The sequence below is a fragment of the Ambystoma mexicanum genome, chromosome 6q (assembly GCF_040938575.1).
Source record: "Ambystoma mexicanum isolate Mex_15411 chromosome 6q, UKY_AmexF1_1, whole genome shotgun sequence".
NCBI classification, from domain to species: domain Eukaryota; kingdom Metazoa; phylum Chordata; class Amphibia; order Caudata; family Ambystomatidae; genus Ambystoma; species Ambystoma mexicanum.
This window is the reverse complement of record NC_090937.1, coordinates 1,108,821,010-1,108,843,695: the sequence shown is the minus strand read 5'-3', so window position 1 is coordinate 1,108,843,695 and position 22,686 is coordinate 1,108,821,010. Positions and strand designations below refer to the sequence as shown.

The following is a 22,686-nucleotide window of genomic DNA, read 5'->3' as shown; positions in this document are numbered from 1 at the left end:
AGGCAGCACTCACAGAAAAGCAGGGAGCTGGGGGTGGAGACCCACTGGATGCAGTAGCTGGAGTGGGTCAGAAAGAGACCAAGCACGGCGCGCAAGCAGGCAGAGGACCAAGGAAGGATCGTTCCGCGGTCTGCTGGAGATCAAAGCATGTGACTTAAAGTGGAGTTCTTGATTGGCGGAATCAATGTAATATGCATGCGGATTCTTTTTTTTAAAGCAGAGGTTCTCAGAAGTTAATTCTTTTTGCAATTCGCTTTTTATACCAAAGCCTAGCCAGTAACCATGGCAAGCAGATCCTGCTTCCCACCGCCCATCCTCTATCTTTTTTTTGGTTAGCATTGCGTTGGCACGTAGGTGGCGGTGGCTCCAGCAAAAGCGCCAAAACCAAAAACCGATGTGCAACATCATGGAACAGAAAACTGGTGGGGAACTACATGAGTGAGCAAGCTGTTTTCCTAAAGATTTTGTTCATGGAAGGAGCAGAACAAGTATTCAGGGGAAACACTCCACAAGGTGGGCACATTAAGGGAAAAACAAGCGCAATAGGGCACAAGGGGCCATGTGAAGCAATAAGCTACTTTATGTTTAAGTACACATGTTACAAGCTGGAAGGTAGAATAATCAAAAATAAGCCGATTTGAGCTACCAAAGCATGGATGCATTGCCAGAAGAAGGGAAACACATTGGAGATGAAAGTAAAAGGTAACATGGTAAAGAACTCAGGGCTAGTGGGGTTCGAGCAGAATAGACAGCTTAAAAAAAGATGGGAATAGCATCATCAAATACCTACCGGAGTGGAGATAGAGATCAAAGGGAGAGACTTAGAAGACCAGAGGAAGACCACGGATATAGCATCATCAAATACCTAATGGAGATCAGATCAAAGGGAGAGACTTAGAAGAGTAGAGGATCAGCAGTGAAGACAACACATCACAGGGCTGGAGCAGACTGTTATGCAAGTAGGGCAGAAACGAAGTGGACATTGTAAAGTAAGACCACACAGCAGAGGTTCGAATCCCGGATCCGCGGTTAGAAACCAAACTCAGGGACGGTATTAGGCGCGTTATAGAAAAAAACAATGAAACAAATAAATAAATAAAGAGAGATGCTGTGAGAGGACCCACTCAGGGAGGAATGTAAGATAAACCCTAACTTACAGGAAGTTGTGAAGTTGAGGCAAATACAAGAATAGGCATGTGAGTAAGGAAAGAAGTTTTCTACTTTACTGCATTTGAGATGCCTTTTATAGTTGAAGAGAGTGTGAGAGAGCGTGTGTGTGTGTACAGATTCCTATATATGTCGCTTTAAAGACATCCTTTTAGCACCTCTAGCAAGATAGAGAAAACCTGGTATAGCAGTTGCATTTCCTATCTCTAGTAAAACAGAAAATAAGCCTTCTCGTGGCACTATTGTAAGTCGCCTATCTTATTAAAGAACAAGGGAGTCATTGTTGACCTGCTGTCAGACACTCGGAATGTTCGGAATGCAGTCAATAGCTATTGGTATTGACTGCATTCCAGACATTTTGACTTAAGAAGTAGCTGGGGGAACACCACAAAACATAGCTGGTCATTCAAGATTCAGCAGCGTGCTTTCCCAGCAAGGGTTCTATCGGAATGCGTCAAACTAACGTAACACAACAAAGGGAACGCTGAATTAAGAACAATGCTTTCTCTTTTGTAAAGAAATGACGCTCATTTTACCATCGCAACTGTTTCCCAGCTCACGCTAAAGCGGTTGCAGTTCAACCAAGTTTACAATTGAAATGCCTACCTTAGAAAGACAACCTAGTAATTTACATTTTAGCAAAATAAAACCACATAAAATGTACTATGACGTTGTGTGCACTTTAATTACTATTACATTTAAATGTTTTACTTTACCAGCACAACTCCAAAACCTGTGTTACTGTTACCACATAAAAGCCTATCGCTAATAGCAACAACGAAACAAACCAGACATAATCTCATCCCGCACAACATGGCGTCTAGCAACTGAAAAACACACCTATGCTCAGTGACCGGTTTCTCCGCCCTGAAGCTGGCAACAGCACATCACAGCTCTCTTGCACTTTTTCCCGCTTGTCCCTACTAACAAACCCTGCCAGCCTCCTTCCATTGTAGATTTGCCAGAGCACCAAGAGACCACACAGGTGGCAGCAGTGCCCTGTACAAGAAAGTTCAACATAACATAATAAGGAGGGACCTAACGTCGTAAGGACAATTGTATCCAGGGAACCACCTATTCTAAAATTGGAAACACTCTCAATTCATGGAAAGGCCAGCAGATTTTTGACTGCCTTCTCCCCAATTCGATTTTTGCATCCAAAAATTAAAGGATTTAATTTCATTCCAGTGTAACAGATAATAATTTTTGCTAATATCTTCCTGATGAACCACTGAATATAAGTGGGGAAACACGTGTTGAGGAATAAATAACATGAGGAATAAATAAAGAGCATTTGATTATACTTATGGAAACTATACCATAAACCATTAATTTGGCACAATTTTTGGATTCCAATTCTTCGTTTTCATCAACTTATATTTGGGCAGCCTCAATATTAAGGAAATCCATTTCTTGCCGCCTCAGCATTAAGAGAAATCAAAGCAACTATCAAAATCCATTCACTCACAGAGGACTCGCCATTGGTTGCTTTAAGGCTGTAAACTTTTACCTAATAACATAATAATGACACGCCCCCATTTGGGAGCCGGTCATTATCACTACGATGGTTACCTACTCTCGGTCGATTCGGCTATTTTGTGAAAGCTTGCTTAACCCCTAGGCCCCAACCAAGAGGTTGTTCACACGTTGGACTATTCAGGGTGCTGGGTCATCTCCATTTGACTAAGAGCAGAAAATGAAGTACTTCTTACAGAGATTTTTGGGACTTAATGTAAGTTTACTTGAAAGCGAGAGTGATCGATGAAGTGTTTAGAGCTGTCCATAGGGGTTCATTTCACATCCATGACAACAGCAGGCGGAGACCCTGGGAGACTTTTTAATGGTAAAATGAATATGGTGCCTTATGTGTCACTCTCCTAAAGTAGACTATTACATTTAGTTGGTTAAAGATATTTCAATGTAATGAGATATCCACTTCCTTCCCTCTGCACCAGCTGTTGTAATCTTACATTTTCAGCCTTTAGAGGGAGGTCGACTTGAATGATATGATGGGTCATTTATAACACGCCCCACAGGTTTCTAAGCACAGACCCGGGGATCGAACTTGTGTTGCTCTGTTTTGTCTTACTTCCAAGGCAAGCACGTTACCCTTGAGCTATCCTCCCGAGACTGGGGATATAAATCTTTAGGTTCACACCAGTGTCCATTACAAACCATCCCACTGCCAAACCTAAAGAGAACACACAAGCAAAATGTGGATACTTTCTTTTAAACTTTCATCAAGTGAAATACAATGCAAATTACTATCTGGATCTAAAAAAGGTACGGGATGATCGCTAGGTCCTGACCTAGATGAATGTGGAAACTACATATTTTATTCTTTCCAGAGCACACAGGTCTATCACCCACATGGAGATTGTAAAGCAATTCTATTAGAGAGCACTTTTCCCATGGCCCTCCATAGCCACCTGACTGAAGGCTTCCGTAAAATGGGCCTGTTATCATCTCTGTAAACAGGTGAGAATTGTCTGTCTTCCGCTGGGAAGTGAAATGTACATTGAAGAACTACAACTCCCAAGGCCCCTTGCAATGGAACTCGAAAGGCTAACAGAACGTGAATGACAGAATACTTTTTATTTCTCTAAATCAGACTGTTGAAATGATGGTATCTTGGTACTGCAGAGAAACTAAGAAATTGAATTAGAAACGGAGGGTTGGACTTATTATTTTGTTGCATCCTTGGCCAAGCTAGCTCGGTGCAATTTAGCGAGGCCTTTGAAAAGTGCTCTCAAATGCGAGTAGCCTGGTGCAATCCTGAATTCAAGTTTCCTCGGAAAATACTGTCACTGAGTGCCTGCTTCAGAGGTGCATGTTAAAATGCGACACTTTTCCATGAAGACATGCATGCCGATGTATTACGGGAATGGCGGCAATAAACAAAGCCCGCCACTCCTGCAAAGCCGTGATCTACGGCATGGCAACAGCCTTGCCAACCACCTCACATGCGACGGGCTGGCAGGGACTGCATTCAGAGGCCAGAACACCCTTCATGCACCAGCCAAAAGATGTGTAGATTAACGGTACTCTTGGAGGTGTCCCCTTGGAGGTGTCCCGTTAAAGCCCACAGCACACATTCTCCCATCATGTACATAGCACTTCTCCATCTGCAGAACCACTTTTCTAGTTCAATGGAAGTTTAAGAAAACGTTCTTGAATTAGAAGAGTGGCAGTCTTTGGAGAAATGGTCGGTGAAGCACATGTTTCCCCTGCAAAGATAGATTTTTGCAGCTTTTGCTGCTGGAAAGTACGACATTTTCCCTGCAGTATTTCCACCCACCTCAGAACGAAGGTGCTGGAAACTGGAGGGGAGAATGTCGGCTTTCCACGCTATATTTAGCACGGGCTCTGAATCAGGCCCTGAGTGTTTAATGCTCTTGATTCTCATAAGGGAGAAGACACAAGCCTACTTCAAGCTTGTCTTCCTTGTCGACTGCACATTTTTAACCTGGCAGCAACAGCATCACTAGGTTTGGGGCCGATTTCACCTTCTGAGTTTTCCCAGAGCCATAACTTGGGGAGGAGGAGTGGCTGTCATTGTCTTCTGTGCTAAGACTCAGTTTCAGAAGATGAGAAAACTGTTCTAGCCTGAGACAGGGGCAGGGACGTCATTTCACCAAAATGCCAGGGGTAGCAGAAGTGACATCACACAACCCTTGACCCTCTGATGACATCACAGGAAGTGATGTCATTTGACCCTACCCCGAAGTGATACGACCTTTCACGCGTTGACAAAACAGCAAGTGGCATCAGATAGCATTGTACAATACAAAAAATATGGTTACAATATCACTATAATGTTATGTACATTTCATACAAGAATGGATCACCATATGTATCGTTAAGATCAGTGTGTATAGGCCCATATTACCAAATTACTGTGAATGCAAACAGACGTCCATGACCAAATGATAATGATGTGTTATTATATAGCACTTACGCTTAAGTGCTTTGTGTGGAACAAATATACATACAATATCACCCAACCTGTGTTGACACTCATTTATCGACCTCAGAAGGATGAAAAGCTGAGTTGAGGCATTTATGAACAGACTATATCAGTGACTCACCCCCTGAAGTGTGCCTGAAATAAACCTTTAATGAGTCTAGCAATTATTGTATAGAATTCCAGAAAGGCACATTATTTGGCACATTATTTGGTATTCCTATTCTTTCTTATTTAGGGTCAGTGCTGAAAGTGTTACACTTGTGGCACTCCTGTTCTTATTTTTCTTCTTTTTTTTAAGGGGCCTGAACAAGAAAGCAAGCCACTCTAGAAGTCCCGAGGGAGACCACAGAGGTCGCGAGGGAGATCTGAGAGGTCACAGTTGCGACCTCTGGCGACCCCTAAATGACGTCCCTGGACAGGGGTCGCTTATAGAATGTTTCTGCAGCTTCTTAAAGTATCGAGACTAGCAACATCAAGTATTGTGTAGACTGTGGTTAGGAACACCATGTTGTTCGAACAAGTCTGATTTTGACATTTTGCCCATTTGTGGCCAGATTATCTGAGTAAATGCACTTGCCCCCAGTTTTGTTGCTTGTGTTATTAGGGATGAAAGAAGCCGGTTGTGCCCCCATCCAAATAGCATAAAGACTTTTATAGTTGAGAGAAATGGTTTTGTCCATATTTTCTGAGAGGAAAAGAAATAAAACGCACAGGGATTGCTCCAAGCTGAGCCAGACCGCATTGGAAAGCATTCTGAATCAAGGCAAGAAAAGTTAGCAAAGTGATTTTTTTCTTTTTTTCTTGTTGATGCAAGAAGGAACATACAATGTTGCTGTACCTTTTCAATATGAATTATGGCACCATTTGTTTATTTTTATGTCTCATGGCAAACTAGTGCAGAACTCTCTGTGTATTTGGAGTGCGGCAATTGCTGTTTGCTCCAATCCGTACTGCGCATGTTGAACGACCTGTGCTAAGTGCATTTGGCAAATTGTTAGCACCGGGCCAAACATTGGATAATCTGTCGGCAATACCCGAACAGGCGTAGCGCTTTAGTTCCTGATAATGCAGCATTGGGAGATCAGTGGTCGGTAGAAGCCGCAATCTTATCCTGATCTTTTGCAGAAGTCTTTCCACAAGATCTTCAGAAAGTGTCAAAGTGTGGAATCCTCAAAACCACACAATCACAATATAGCCTCAATCAAGGAAAACACATCTCTGATTCCAAAAAGTTGAAACAAAATTCAGGGCTAGGCCTCCAATTAACACAAATCTGGCAGGGTGCGACTGCGATTGGTGTAAAGCCGCCGCACCAGTACATGCTGAGAAAAGCGTCTGTGCTCTCATAAGGACATGATATGATTGGTTATTTATAACGCGCTTAATGCCCAGTGTTTTCTAAGCGCGGACCCCAGGGATCGAACCTGTGTTGCTCCGTGTCATCTTTCATCCAAGGTGAGCACGTTGCCCCTAAGCTATCTCCTGAGACCCCATGAGCTATCCTCCCGAGACTAGAAATAGACAGAAATAGCCCTCAGGATCCCACTGCACTAACTATTGCTTCAATGGATTGTTGCACACCTGAGCATCACAACAAAGAACCCCATTGAGCCTATCCAACATGACTTCTTCATCTTCAGTCCATCGGGCACCTGATACAGTGCTTTCAAAACGCAAAAAGTCGTTTTTAACCAATATTCAGTCCTTTCAAGTGCAATCCCAATAAGTAGCAGATCCAGAGGAAATTTCAACCACACCCGAAAAGGAAAAGTTTTAGTTTAAGTGTGAGAGAAAGGAGTTCAAACTGATACAAATAAGAATTGATTACAGATGGTTGTTGCCCTCTCTGGCAAAAACTCATTTTTTTGGTTTTCACATTTTTAAATCAAAGCACCTCTGGGAGCATAAGATCTTCACTGCTAGGAGCTGTTCAGACAGCTAAGAGCCTTATAAAACAAAGATCAGACTTCTTCAGACACACTTGAAATAACCTTTTATTTTGAACAACCAGTAGCTCCCAGGATAACTCGGGCCACCAGGCACAACTCGGCTACTGTTTGGCTATCAACTCCCAAGCCTGTCTCATTCTCAGGGGCCTAACCCACTAAATACTCCCTTAGATACCCCCATTTTTCACCACCTTTTTTATACCACTTTCAACTTAGATGCGCCCACCGGCTAAATGTATGTGTATCCGGTTCTATGTCATTTCATCGACGGGTGTAATTTCGATGTTTTTGTATGAGTATGTTTTACCGAAAAAACAAATCGAAATTGATTTACTTTTGTTTTTGGGGGGTTCCCCCCAAACCCAATCCACAATTTTATTTTACCTATTCCCGACCCCTGCCCACCGCTTATATATACTTTACCAACCCCCCTATATATTTCAATGAGTTTTTTCAGTGAAATGTACCCATAAAATAACCATTGAAATTGCAACCGTCGCTGAAAGAACGTTATACCGTCTATCCTAATATGATAGCTCCCATGTATTGGTCAGTTATTATTCACTACTAGTTGGCACATGATCAATTAAATTTTCCTTAAGCAGTAGGTAGCTTTAAGGTTTTGTCTTTGTTTTTATTTCCATTGTCTACATATTACATTGGGTATTTCTTCAGCTGATAGTTACCTTGCATTTCCCATGACCTCTTGCAGGACTTAAGCCTCGAACGTGGGGCTCATTAGGAGTTGAGTGGTATTGCGTCAGTAAATCTGCCAGAATACCGCACAACGGAATTAACGTTATTGCCACTTGGTCTGGTGGAATTCCCGCCAGATTGCAAGTGGCGGTGGCAGAGTTAATCCCCATTTTTTGAGAGTCCATTGGATACTAGGAGTAATTTTTGGTGGAATCACGGCCACAGTAATTCTGCTGATTTTGCCGATTGTTGGCAGAAAGTGGGAGGATTTACCTCCAGCATGATGATAGGGTAAATACAAACTCCAGCGCCATACTCGTAGTATATGGCGGAGCAGGAAAAGTGGCGGTGATTTTGTTACTGCCAATGTATTCATATGATAGTATTTATGCCTTTACTCTCTCCATGCCTCTACCTGGCCAGTAACTTCCTCACATTTGGCAACATTTCTTTTAACATCTTGGTGTTTTTTCTTCCTCCATGCACATATTTCTGCTTACTTTCCCTATTTTTTCTACTATCGACACACATCTATACCAGCATCTTACTTTCAAAGAGACATTTCCACTTTCCATTCACATCTCCAAACTGCTCTTTTCCCCCTGGCTATCTGTCATTCAAATTCAATCTAACCATCATAAACTCATGTCTAGTCGCTGGCAGTCATAGGCATACAATGACGCTGTAAGGTGATTGGAGCAGCCCTGCCATAACCTGAGACCATCACTGAAAATGAGTACAAGCCGTTCCCTATGCCTTTAACGGAGGTGAGAAGAGGTATTAAGGCTCCTTCTCTACTTACACTGGACATCATGATGTCATTGATTGTGGAGAACCTTCAAATAAGATACTATGTGAACATGAATAGAAAAAGAATGGTATATTAGTGCATCACGTCCAGGATAGACTATGCCAACAGTTTATACCTCGGAATGCCAGATTATATACTGAAGAAACGGCAACGTATACAGAACGCAGCAGCCAGACTCCTTCTTAAGCTATCATGAAGAGACCACACCACTCTTGCGCTAAAGATACTACATTGGCTGCCAGCAAGAAACGAATCACATTCAAAACAATGTGCATAACACACAGAGCAATTCAGGGCCAAGGAGCAGAATTCCTACAAAAGAAAATCACCATTTACCAGCAACCAGAACACTCCAATCCAGTAACTACATCTGCCTGGAACCAAAACAGTAAACCAGGAAAAACTTGGTGGGTCAGCATTCTCCTGCATAGCGGCAAAAACTTGGAACTACATCCCGAGAGAAATTCGAAACATGAAGGACCATCTAAAAATCAGAAAACTCCTAAAAAGTTGGCTGTTCAACTTTGAACTGGATGAAAATGAATGAGCAACACCCACACCCCTCAGAATGAGCACACACCTCACAAGATGGAGGACTAAAGCGTACCACAACAAGTGCAGGGAGTTGGAGAGAATTCGCAGTAGGAGATAGAGCCAGGTCACCATGGAGGAACCTTAACGGAGTCCAAACGGGGAGATGGGCGCAACCTAGGCTGAACCACAAAAAGAGGGGATAAGAGTTGAAGGAGGAAGAGTGGCGACTGAACAGGAAACCACAGGGACCAGGTAGAAAGAGAGCACAGGGAAAAGGTCCACCTGTCCCCCCCGACACACCCCCAAAAGAGCCAGCGGAAAGAGGTGGTAGGTGCACACCTGTATAGGCCAAAGGACGAAACGGGTAATTAAATAAATTATGTAGGATACTAGGTGGGGGGTGGCACTCTTTCTAAATAGCCCGACAGACAACCCACAACCCTACACATAATAAAGGAGGAAGATCTTCCGTCCCCCTAGAGCACCACAATACGTGACATTAGCAGGGACGCATATCACAGGTGGCCAGGGCGTAGGAGGTACGATGGAGCCCCACCACTAACCAAACCCACTAATATTCTCATCCTTCTGCTCACACCTCTCAAATTCTAAACATAACACAACCATACATATACTGCACAACAAAGAACCACACTTCACTGCACTGCCACAACCAAACAAGCCACACATAGCCTCGCACAACAGCACACAACAGCTACCGACCGAAAACTCAAACCCACGCTCATTGAACGGTGTAAACCAAACTGAAGCTGCCAACAGCACATCACAGCTCTCTGGAGCCTTTTCCTGCTAAGTCCTACTCACTTGCCCCACCCCCTTGCTTTTTTGGATCCGCCAAAGCACCAGGGAATCACTCCAGTGGTGACAGTGTGCGTTATAAATATCCTTTAACATAACATAACAAACAAATACCTTCTGGCCCTCTGACCGCTGGCATATTTCCCATTTTGGCATTTGCGGGACTTCCAAATGTAACTTTAAGTCCACTGAAACATCTGTTGCCCAGAGGATATTCTTCGGCCGCTGTTAGACGATTCATGTTAAGCCCTATTTAGGGGCCTTATGTTACATTCAACAGTGCTATGCTACGGTCCCTTCTATCATCCAGCCAGAACCACGCCCCCCTGAGAGACAGCAGGGGTTTTGTAACTTTATGTTATTGAGGGGCCACTGCAGCTCAGTGGCCATCGTTGAAGCCTGGCTTGGTCTTGCACTATATCAAACACTTACAATCACTCACTAGTAGCATGGACTATATTTGTATACTTTGTGATTGTTCGGCCCGATCATCGACACCCAATAGCTGTTTCAGGCTCATTTTAGAGGCTGGACTTTCCCAGTGGTTACTATATCATTGGAACCCAATGGGAAGGCGCAAAGTGGGCTACAAAGTGGTCAGAAGAGGTAATCGAGGAGTGGGCCCACCCAGAGGTCAAGAGAGAGCTTATCAATGCATCCCACTTGTACTTTTAGTGAATGAAATCGATTTTATGATCTCTGCCTTGGCCAGGGTTTCTGAGAGTTATTCCAGTTTCAACTTCAAATGCCCACATTGATTGTATTTCAGAAATCTTGGAAACAGTTAGGCTTGCATCACGTGATGTGTAAGGTTTGTCTTCATGCCATATTTTAAAAGCTAGGTAGACTCTAAATGACAGTAAGAACTCAGTTTCACAGTTTCTAAGTCTCCCAACTGATCTGAAAGTTTCTGAACATATGCTGCCAATTCATAAAAAAGATGCTGGGTCAAAGTGCAGAGGGCAAAGAGCACTTTGTGTTCTGCCACCACTTCTTCCGCTTGCAAGTGCCCTGTTTCTTTTTGTGGGCAGATGTCACAAAAATATTGACACCCCTCAAACATGAACAGAAGTGTTTATTTAAATTCTTTAGGAAACATGACATAGGCTATTGATGTATGTGGTCTTGCATTTCTGAAAGACTGCCTGTCTGGCATTACTTCATAGCCACAGCGGCAGCAAAGGTATAATTCAATTGGCTCCGTAGAATACCACACGCGGAAACGGAAATTACTGCATGCAACATTCTTTAGGGGGTTCCATAAAACTATAATGGAGCCCGAATAGTTTGCAATTAACTCTCAGATAGAATAGAATTTGGACATCCAGTCTGTTTAGATTCTGAATACTTCAACAGAACTCCAAACCTCTGACATGTTACTATAGCGACAGTTTAGCATAAGATAGCTGCACTTCACTGGTTGTGATTGGCTGCAAATCAGTATGCATGTTGTGGACAGATTAATCTGAACACACACAATGAAACTGATCATGTCTTCATTTGGCAAACCTTTGAGAATCAGTTCTTTTACTTTGGTCAGCAAATAAACTGTTCCCCAAAAGGCAAGCTGGTGAATGCATATTACCACACCATCCTTCTTGGTTTTCTAAGTACATTTTTAAATGTGATTTTCAAACCTAAAAGATGATTTGATTTTATTGGGATTAAGTGCAATTTAATATTTTGCATGCTTTTTCTGTTTGTCTCATGGTTGGTGTAACAATGGGATTACCAAGGTTGGGTCACGTTAATGTGTGCAGCTGCTGTGCAAATGTTACCTAAAAAGCTCCTGACCAAGTCGCCTTGCTCAAAGTTTTAATATTATTTTAGGGGTGTTGAGAGTGTGCTACTACGACATTCATTTTGAAGGTATTAGTGACATCCTTGACATCATTGGATAAATCAGTTTTAGTTGTGATGTCTCTGTGAAATGTGATATTGAAGGAGTGTAATCTTTCAGCGCCATCATTTTCATTGTGGTCACCATGGATCTGATGTACTTTAAAATCATAAGCATGGAACCCACAGAGCGAAATCTGCAGTACATCATGAGCCATGATAACCTGTGTTGAAAGTCTGAGTAATCACACTCAAAATCATTTTGAGCTGAAATGTGTGTATTGGCTATGGATGGGAATGCAATCTGCTTTCATGAAGCATCACCATTTTTGCAGAGTATAGAACACTGTTTTTACTTTGTGTCTTTTGTTTCCTTTAGGGTACATATCCTGGTCGCTTGCCCATGCCTTGGCACCAATGATCTGGTATTATCCATTACAGGTCCTAGGACTCAGTGGTTACGAAATTCTTGCAGCAGCCTACCTTTCTCCATTTCTTTTACTAATTGGGCCTCTCTGGAAACTGACCAATCATCCATGGATCCTAGCCTTTCTAAGGCTAATTGTTATTGGTAAGTTTGTTGAGGGCTTTAACATATTTCTAACTACGTTAAATATTATTGGCTCAGGTGATAGCTCAACAACAGGCTCGCCACTTCTACTGGGACCTGCTCTTTGTAGAATTGTTGTGGGGAGGCTGGGCGTGTTATGCATATGATGCACATAGGTAAGAAGCAATGGAAGCAGAAAGCCACCAAATACATACTCCAGACAAGTCCCAATGCTGTGAGACCTCTGGATTGTAACTGGTACAGTATAAACTACTACTGCATTACCTTACTCTACATGGTTTTAAACCACAGCAGCATTGGAGAAGTTGGTAGTGGGTATTAAATGCCATCCAGACAACAGAGCAGTCCATGGTTTTTATTTGTCGATCATGGCATTTTTACCATTCACTTTCAGATTTGAGTGTGACCCAGTGAGATCAATATTTTAATCATGCGTCATTGCTATTTCATATTTTGGAAAAATTACAATGTTGTCAAACACAGAAATCAACACAGATCATGTAACACATGTCTTTCTTTGCGATGAGGGGATTAGTAAAATACCATGCATTCCATTTGGCCGTGCATAGTATTTTACTAAAGCAGATGGTGTTATAACTAGCTTACAATAGTAAAGCGTCAAGGGTAATTGACATATCCAATGTTTAAAGACTTTGTCAGAATTCAGACATTAAAGGAAAAAATAAAATGGGCAAAAGAGATTGTCACAGGGATTATTTATGGGTTTGCACTCTCGACAATGATATTTAACCAAAAAATGATTTTCATCAAAGTTGTCATTCCTCTTTTCCCTAATCCTACTCCAAAAATTCCTGATCACTTCACTCTTCACTCTTTTGTGCCTCTGATGCTACTTCGCCATCTGGTTTGCATTTTACTTACACCAGAGAGTTGCCAGAGAGGGGGGCTGGTTTTCTTTCCTTCTGAGCACTCTCAGAAGGATGACTAATTTCTAGCCTTGGCAGCTCCATCTTTGGTGGAAGACTTCCCAGGCTTCGCAGGCTATCTCAAACATTTACATATAATAGTTGGCTCTGTGATGGAGTCACATTCATAGTAGATTGTGAGATGGACCATGGTCTACATCGGCCAGGGAAAGCCAACCACTGTGTGGTGCACCGCCTGGATGCAATATAAGGAGAATTCCCGAGAGTCTGTCAAACCCCTCCAAGCCTCACCTGCAGAGTTCCCTGAACCAACATCTTCCCCAAAGCACCTCCCCTATGGATAATGCAGATATCTCACCTGCAGAGTTCCCTGAACCAACATCTTCCCCGAAGCACCTCCCCTATGGATAATGCAGATATCTCACCTGCAGAGTTCCCTGAAGCAACATCTTCCCCGAAGCACCTCCCCTATGGATAATGCAGAGATGTATAAGAAGAAGGGAGATGCGGGCTCTTCAAGGTAGATCCCCAACAGAGGTCTGAAAGTGGAGATCAGCAACACATATGACACCAAATTAAAGCAAAGGCTTTAGGAAATATTCGAACAAATATGTCACAGCCCATATGTTAAGCTGGACATGCTTTCACACAGATTCCTGTGTTGCTGCTGATGCAGAGGATGAGGGCAGGTAGAAAAGCAGAAGCAGGCGGTAGCTCGCAAATTGAATCAGGCAGGCTGGGTGATAGCGTGCAGGGTGCTGGGTAAACAGTTAAGGACCTTCACTGAAGTCCATATGGCCAGGCTGCCACAACAGGTGAGTCTGATCCCAACATGGCAGCTGGGCTTGTTAAATCCTTGGCTGGCTGCATGCCAAACAATCCAAGTTTTAGATTAAGCAGAGATGCACTACATATGCATCTGATAAGAAAAGTATGGGGATCCCAAAGAGAGGTGGAGGAGCAGCAGAACTCTAGCCAATCTTACAACCAGCGACTGATGATAACAATAGCCCAGCCAACGACAGAGCACATTGGGCAATTAGAAATTACAAAATAGTATAAAGAGATGCACACCATCGAAGCTTCAGAGAATTAGGATGGTGTTTTAGAGTGTTGATGATTAGATGAAGGAAAGTGATGAAGAGAGAAAAGGAGAAAGATGTGGTGATAGGAGAAGACTGCTGAAAAGAGTAGCCCAGTTTGTAACATTGCAAGGGAGACTCCTTACACATAGCTTGCTTGGGGCTATAGCCAAGACCCTGGTGAAAGACAATTGCTACTAAATCTAAGAAGGAGTGTGCTCTACCTTCTGTGGGACATGGGCTACGGACCCCATCTGTAAATAGAAAACCAAAGCCCTTTTTTGGACTTCCAATTGTAAAGGAGAAACTAGAACAAGCTTTGGGCTCCTTTCCGGGAGGACACATCGCAGAAAGTGTTCCCTAGGAAAAGGGGCAGAGGAAAAGTCACAAGAGCTTGCCCCCGTGGAAATGTATGAAACCTACAACTCCAGAGCCCAGAAGCGTGGCTCATCTTCTAGAGCAACCATCAACATCAAGGAAAGAAGCATGCTTTGGAGTGAAACTGTGTGTGATGTAATGTAACCTGAGAAGTTGTGCTTAGATTCGGCTATATCAATGGACTAGGACCTTAGACTCTCTTAGAATAGACCCTTTTATTAAGATTGTGTTTCACCTCCATCCTCACACAGTTGACTATAGGTTCTCCATGTTTTGCCTCAAGCATTTCCCAATCCCTCCCAGAGAGAAATAAATGTACTGAACTGTTCCTTGTTTGTTTGTTTGTTTATTTTATTTGTATGGCGCTCCAGACCCATAGGTAAATGGGCGCTTAAGGAAGCGGTTAGAGCATTAAGATATACATTACATAGTACAACAATTACATAAATTACATGGTACAACAATTACATATAGAGTGGGCATGGTTGCGGCCTTGTGCCTCGGGGTATCTGTTGCAGACTGACCACAGTACTTGTTTTCCATTAATCTCTGTTTCCTAAAACCTCTCAGTTCTCCAGTGGTCTCAACTCCACCAGTCTCAGAGTGTACACTATTTTTTGATTTTGGTCCAGTATTTGAGGATGAACTATTTTACTAATTACTCAGCTTAAACCTACAAATGATTTGTTATTCCCATTGGCACCATGCACTTTGAAGCGTTTAGCTTTGGCGATTACTCTCTTTATGACAGCTTTTATAAATAAATCCTTGGAGAAAGGTAGTATACCTCAGGACCTTAAGAAAATGATCATTACGTACCTATTAAATGAAATCGAATCTAGATCCATCTGTTTTGCAAAACTATCGACCTATTGCAGGTATCCCTTGGCCAGGTACATTTCCAGAGAAAATTGTTACCAGTCAACTACAGGGATTTATTGAAAATGAATCCCTGTTGGACCCCTTTCAATCAGGTTTCAGACCTAGGTTCGGGACTGGGACAGCACTATTGACAGTGCAAGATGATTTGTTGGAGGCCGCGCATAATAGAGATCTCTAATTATCGGTAATGTTGGATCTCTCCGTGGTCTTTCACACTGCTGACCATTCAATACTGCTTGGCCGCTTGAAAGATATTGGAAATGTCTTGGACTATGCAAGGAAATGGTTTGACTCCTTTTTATCTAACCGGTGTCAGCAGGTAAAAAGGGGGGTTTTCTCTCAGACCCTGTTAACATAGGTATGGAGTCCCACAGGGATCTTCTCTGTCGCCACTCATTTTTAATCTATATTTGCAGCCTTTGATGAATATCCTGAGGTATCATCTGTTTAATTTTCACTCCCTTGCCGAGGACACCCAGGTCTTCATCAAAATACAGAATGCTGATGAAACATTTCTTAGGGTCAATCAGTGTCTTGAGGAAGTCAGCACTGGATGTCGGAGAATCAGCTGCAACACAATCCAGCCAGGACCGAGGTTGCCCTTTTCAGGCCAAAACATCTTCTTGCTGATATGAAGCGCCCCCAAGACTTGCACTTCCTTGGGGCTGAACTTAAATGTTCTCCAAAATAAACAATTTAGTGTGTATTTGGCAGGCCAATCTTGGCATTGAAGGTCAGATCAGTACAACAGTTCAGGAAGTATTTTACACTTTGTGGCTCTTCGACTGGTTCTGTCATTTATCCCAAGGGGTGACCATGCTGTTGCAGTAGGGTCTTTAGTAAATTCACATTTAGACTACTACACCAACCTTCTCACAGGAACCCGGCTAAGCAGCTGTAGAGATTGGAAGGGGCCAAAATGCAGCCGTTAGACTGGTCTGTTGTTTGAGTAGATCTTCCCATGTCTCGAATGCCTGCCAATCCCTCCACTGGCTGGCGGTGGATGACAGAATCATGTTTAAGATTGCCTGCTTGATTTTCAAGATTCTGAAGGGGTTTGCCTCATCATACAAAGCAGCCAAAACGTAGTCAATATCAACCGTCGGGTTGTTACATTCAGAGGATCAATTGCGTACTGAATATTCCCTGATCCAGTTGTGTCAAAAGGGGAGATGGAAGATTTGCTGTTTACAGCCCTAAGCTTTGGAATAGTATCCCCTTGCAAATCAGGACTCTTGAATTCTTTAAGAGCTTTTTCGAAGAGCTCTTAGAACTTTCCTTCTTCAATAAATAAGATATCTAGAAGTATACAGCTCTTCCTGACAAACTGACCTTTTTTCCTAATCAATGTCCTTTTCTGTTACGTAGTTTTAAGACCATCTGTGCCACTATACGATTCAGTTCGTCTTTGTGCGTGTTTATAAATTCCTCAAATCAAATCAACTTCTCCAAGAAGCTCTTTGTTAAATGCTCGCAATTAATCAACCCCTCTCAGGTTCTGAGTTGCATTACCTCTTAGGTATTAGTTCCCAACACTCCTCAGATTAAAGGGTACCGCGCTTCTCAGGTTTGAGGAGTTCATGCCTCTCAGGTTCCAGTGTTCATCACTTTACAGGTTTGAGGTTTCCCCACCTTTCAGGATCAAGAGTTAATCAGTTCTCCAGTTTGAGGTTTCCACACCACTTGAGTCAATGGCTTGACTTTTCTCAGGTTTGAGGGGTTTGCACCTCCAAGTTCAAGGCCACAGCACCTCTCAGGTTCAATGTTTCAGCACCTCTCAGCTTCACTGCTTCACAACCTTTTAGGCAAGTCTGAGTTTCAAGGGATCGCTGCTCTGGATTTAGTGTACCATAGGCCTGCTCCGGCCCCCCTGCTCGGATGACCTCATTAAACTTTCTGCTGAGGGTTTGCAATGAATCAGAGTACCGCGGTTCCTCCCCCAACAGGAAATCTGACTTTGGTATTAAGTTATAAAATGGATTGCTCCCATTTTTAATTATTTCTCGGCACTGACAAAGAACCATTATGGATTATTTCTGGCTTCTGTTGTATAGGAGGACCACAGGACCCTCACACTCCGAGAACTCTCCCGCACATCTGCACTACTCACCACTCAGTGGTCAAAGTGGGCGGGAGCGGTCGGGAGCGGTGCTCCTCTATTTTTTAAATTAAGCTTTACTGTTCCTATACTTTTATTTTAAAAAGAAACCGTTCCGGAATGGATTAATTTAAAATAAAAGTGTAGGAAGCAGTTGAAACTTGGACTTTCAGTGCACTGCACTGAACGTCCCTTTAAACAGCAGACACATTTGTTTGGGGGTTTGTATTGTGTGTGGGAGGTGGCTCAGCAATGGGGTTTGTGGTGAGCGGGAGCAGGCCAGTAGGGAACATAGCTCCACTTCTTCTTTTCGTACACTTCGACCACTGTCTCCACTCTGATACCAGTACTCCTTACTGGCAAATCGTGGCTCTGGAAGCCATCTATAGACCAAGGTTGCACACTGCCCCGCCTCCCAGGCACATCGTAACCTGTAGAATATGTCCAGGATATGTCTTTCCTTCCTGCTGGGCTCATTAAAGGACATCAAACCTACCTCATCACATCTCACCAACTAAGGATTTAATGTCTCCTGAAGACTACTAATGCGATTGGTGAAGAAGGATGGTACATTGAGAAAATGGTACATGTAGACCGAATTCTACTGTTTTGGTCCAGCTCACTGTTTCACTCAGTACTAAATGGTTGCAAGTTCAAGTAGCAATACAATACTCGGGTAGTCTTGGCTTTGTGACAATACAACCACACTAAGGGAGCATGATCTGTGACAAGTGCAACAGTTCAGTAGGTAGCCTATGCTAACCACTCGATGGCCAAATATTCCAGCATCATTCCCTCTCACTCTTGCAGGGCTGCTGCTTTTCTCCTGTGCCCTGGCAGGGCCTCTGCTTACTTTTCCACATGCTCTGGAGAGCAGATCCTACTCTGCAGGGTAAGCCCTGAATTTAGCAGTGTGCATTTTGATTTAAAAATGCATTTTATTTAAGAAAAAGAAAATCGCCTAAATTAATTTTTTGAATCCTCTGTGGGCACTGGGCCGCTGGACATTTCTTTTTCTTCTATTCTACTGCACCCAGCTGTTGGTTTAAGGCACTGTGGATGCTGATTGCCATTGATTTCACTGCTTTCAGGTCTTTCCAAGATGGCCTCTCTGTTTTCCTGGATCAAATTGTTGTCCTTCCCTGCCTGACTCCTACCCCATTGGTTGCCTGGGCCTTCATTGCCCAATCGGAACAACCGGGAGGCAGCAGCCAGCTCCATCTACAAAGGCCCACCTCTAAAGCCCCTGTCAGCTTCCTGTCCGCTGACAGGCCGCTAAATGAGACTCCTGTTAGTGCCACAGCCCAATCCTCCCTGAGGCTGTTACCCCTAGACCATTGGACTACCGTGATTCTCTCACCACATCCTGCATGGGTTTGTTCCCTCCCTCTTTTGTACTTATCTGAAGCTGTTTACATACTCACCTTTACAATCTCACTCCTATCTTTATTTCCTTAACCAATGGGCCCTCATTTAAATTGGAAAGTCAAATGTGGGTGTGTTTTGCATTTAAATTGCAAAGTCAAATGTGGGTGTATTTTTGCATTTAAATTGGAAAGTCAAATCTGGGTGTGTTTTGCATTTAAATTGGAAAGTCAAACTTGGGTGTGTTTTGCATTTAACTTTGGCCATTGATTGTAACATGTTAGCCCAGTGACTGCTCTATACAGCTGTACTTGCTTACTCCTCCCTCTGCCTCCTCCTGCCCCACTCATGGCACTTTCTGTTTCTCCCATCTATTCTAACTGCTTCTCTATCAACTATCCTTCCCTTCTCACTAAGACTGGAAAGAAGAAGTTTAAAAAGGATATACTGGCCTCAAATCCTGGTCTCCCTATCGCTGATACCTATACCAGTGCCTCTTGCATACAGAATCTCACTGACATCCTCTTTGTTGTCCCTTCGCCAGATCTATGCACCCCCCATATGATCTGTGTGCTCTGTCCTGTCTCCTCCTCTCCCATTAATGGCAGCACTTGCTGGGGAGTCCTCATGGCATCATTTGACTCCTCAGAGTCATCCTTAATGTCTACCTAAATGGCGCTGTCATGGTCCAAGGTCCTAAGGCCAATCTCCTCCTCTTTGATAGGCGGTTCCCTCGCCTCATCAACTTCCTTTCATCTCCAGCTGTCCCTTTCTCTTATTCCTTGGCTACCTTCACCACTCTTCTCTCCTCCTCTGCCCCTCTTCAGGCTACCTTCACAACTCTGCAGGGCATACCTCTGATTTGTACCCCTCCCCGGAAGGTCTTTAAGGCCGGCAACCTTCTTCATCTTGCCACTCTCAACTCTCGCTCTGCTGTCAAACACTCCTCTGACATCTGCCACCTCCTTGAAGAATTAGACCTTGATGTCCTTGATTTTACAGAGACATGGTTCACGGCCAGCTCTGTCACGAGCTTTGACACTCTCCTCCCTGATGGTTACAAGATCCTCTCGAAACCCAGATCCACCCGGCTTGGAGGGGGTGTAGCCCTGATCTTTCCCGAGTGGATTTCTGCCACTGTCATTCCCACTTAGATTTACTCCTCTTTTGAATGCCTTGTCTGCAGGCTCTCAATCTCTCCTAGCCACTCTCTTACTGTTGCTACTCTCTACCGGCCCCCTGGGAAAATGTCCTCTTTTATTTCTGACTGGGCTTACCTCTCCCCCTCCCTCCTGACCTCTACCACTCAACTCCTCCTCCTTGGTGACCTCAACATCCACCTCGATTCCCCCTGTCTCTCATCTCTGCTCTTTCACGACCTTTGCGACTCCCTCTTCCTCTCTATCCTCCCATATGGCCAGACACACTCTGCAGGACACACACTTGATGTCCTGATCTCCTCTGGCCTTCCCCTCTCTATCCTTCTCACCACTCCTCTCTCCTGGAGTGACCACTGCCTTCTCTCCTCTCATCTCTCACTCTCTTCCCCCCAAGCCAAGCACACCCCAACACTGCCACCTACTACCTTCTTGGACATCCAACTTATGAAGCGTGTGTCAGTTGAGGCTTTCGCTGCTACCTTCTCTCCCCCCTCTCCTCCTCTGGCTGACTCACACCGGGACACAACCCTGTCTCGACTCTTCCATTTCTGATACTCTTGATGCTCTTGCCCCTGTCATGATGACCCGCTTGAAGTCCAAAGACAAGTGTAATTACTGGTATGACTCTGACCTAGCTACACTTAAACGTAAGTGTAGGGCGGCTGAGAGGAAATGGAGGGCTTCTTGTTCATCCTCTGACAAACTGGCCTGTCGCCTGCTCTAAAGGCAATACCGACTCTCTGTCCGCACCAAGAAGAGAGCCCACATTCAAGCTCGTGTCTCTGCGGTGTCTAACAACTCGGCTGAACTCTTCAAAATCTGCAAGGAGCTTGCCAACCCTGCTGAAGTCTCTACCCCTCCTCCTACCTCAAAAGCTCTCTGCAATGACCTTGCCTCTCACTTTATCTCAAAAACCCAGGACATCTTGTCCACCCTCTTCCCCCTCCCCCTCCTATTCCCCCTCAATCTGTGCTTGCTAACCCCCCTTTAACCACCCCTTCCCTCCTTCTCTTCCTTTCCTCTCTTCTCCCCTGATGAGGTTGCTAGACAAGTCCGATCTATGAAAGCCTCATCAAAACAGGTTCATCCCTGTTCCTCTAAAACCATCAAGGACCACATTGACACGCTCGCTCCAGCCCTTGCCAATTTTTGCAACCATTCCTTTGCTTCAGGATCCTTCCCCTCCTCTATGAAACACTCCCTTGTGCATCCTCTTCTCAAGAAACCCACAGCTGATCCTTCCTGTCCAGCTAACTATCGCCCAATCTCCATTACTCCCTTTCTGGGCAAACTCCTGGAAAAGCTGGCCTTCTCTCAGCTTAACCTTCATTCTGATTCTGTTGGCTGTCTCCATGACCACCAGTCTGGTTTCAGAGCAGCCAGAAACACGGAAACTGCTCTCCTGAACATCCATGAAGATCTGCTCTCCAACCTTGACTCTAACATTCCCTCTGTCCTCATCCTACTCGATCTCTCTTCTGCCTTCGACACAGTCAACCATACCATCCTGCTCAACTGTCTCCGTGAGAACCTGGGTATCACGGATCAGGCTCTGGCCTGGCTGATCTCTTTCCTCTATGATCGAACCTCCCAGGTTCAACTGGGGTCCTTCCTATCCTCTATCTTACTCTCTACCTGTGGTGCCCACCAGGGGTCTAACCTCTTGCCCTGGCTTTTCAACCAATACCTGGCAACTCTTGCCCACTGCATTGCCACTCTATGCTAAAATTTCCAGTGCTACGCTGATGACACTGAACTCATTTTCAGGCTGCCCTCAGCCACCTCCTCTCTATCCCTCATCGCCGATTGCCTAACTGCCATTCAAGATTGGTGTGCCGCCAACGATCTTTGTCTGAATGCCAGCAAGACAGAGATCATTCTCATCGGCAACCCTTCTCCATCCTTTCCCTTCTCTCTCTGGCTGGCCTCGCTTGGCCCTCCTGCTATCCCCACCTCTGAGGCTAAGAACCTCGGGGTCATCTTTGACTCCACACTTTCCTTCTACGCCCACATCTCTGAGGTCTCTAAAAAGTAAAACTTCCTATTGCACCTCCTCAGAGGCACTCTTCCTTTCCTCTCCTTCCCCCAAAAGCTCACTGTCTCCCAAGCTCTGGTTCTTCCTAGGTTGGACTATTGTAACAGCCTCTTTCTAAATCTGCCTGCCTCTACTCTTTGCCCTCTGCAACTAATCCAGAACAGGACTGCAAGGCTTGTCCTGGGCCTCAAGCCCTGGGATCGCATCTCTCCAGCTCTGAAATCTCTCCATTGGCTCCCAGTGGATGTAAGGATTACATTTAAAACCCTGTACATTGGCCACAAGGCTTTCTGGGTCCTGGGTCCAAAACACCTTCAGCTATCCCTCCGCAAATACCTCCCCTCTCGAGCTCTTCGCTCCTCTACCTCTGACTCCCTCAGGGTCAGTCGTTTCTCAAAGAAACGACCCGGGGTAGATCTTTGTCTTTGGCCGGGGCCTCCCTCTGG

General features: G+C 44.2%; 1 protein-coding gene across 3 annotated transcripts in view; it reads left to right on the top strand.

The window, feature by feature from the left end:
- Positions 1 to 22,686, top strand: part of CWH43 (cell wall biogenesis 43 C-terminal homolog) — a 533,223-nt gene that overhangs the window by 43,655 nt on the left and 466,882 nt on the right. For all 3 annotated transcript variants that reach the window (XM_069631684.1, XM_069631685.1, XM_069631686.1), the window contains exon 2: positions 12,162 to 12,353. In XM_069631684.1, the coding sequence (XP_069487785.1) occupies positions 12,162 to 12,353 (192 nt within the window). The remainder of the gene's footprint in view (positions 1 to 12,161; positions 12,354 to 22,686) is intronic.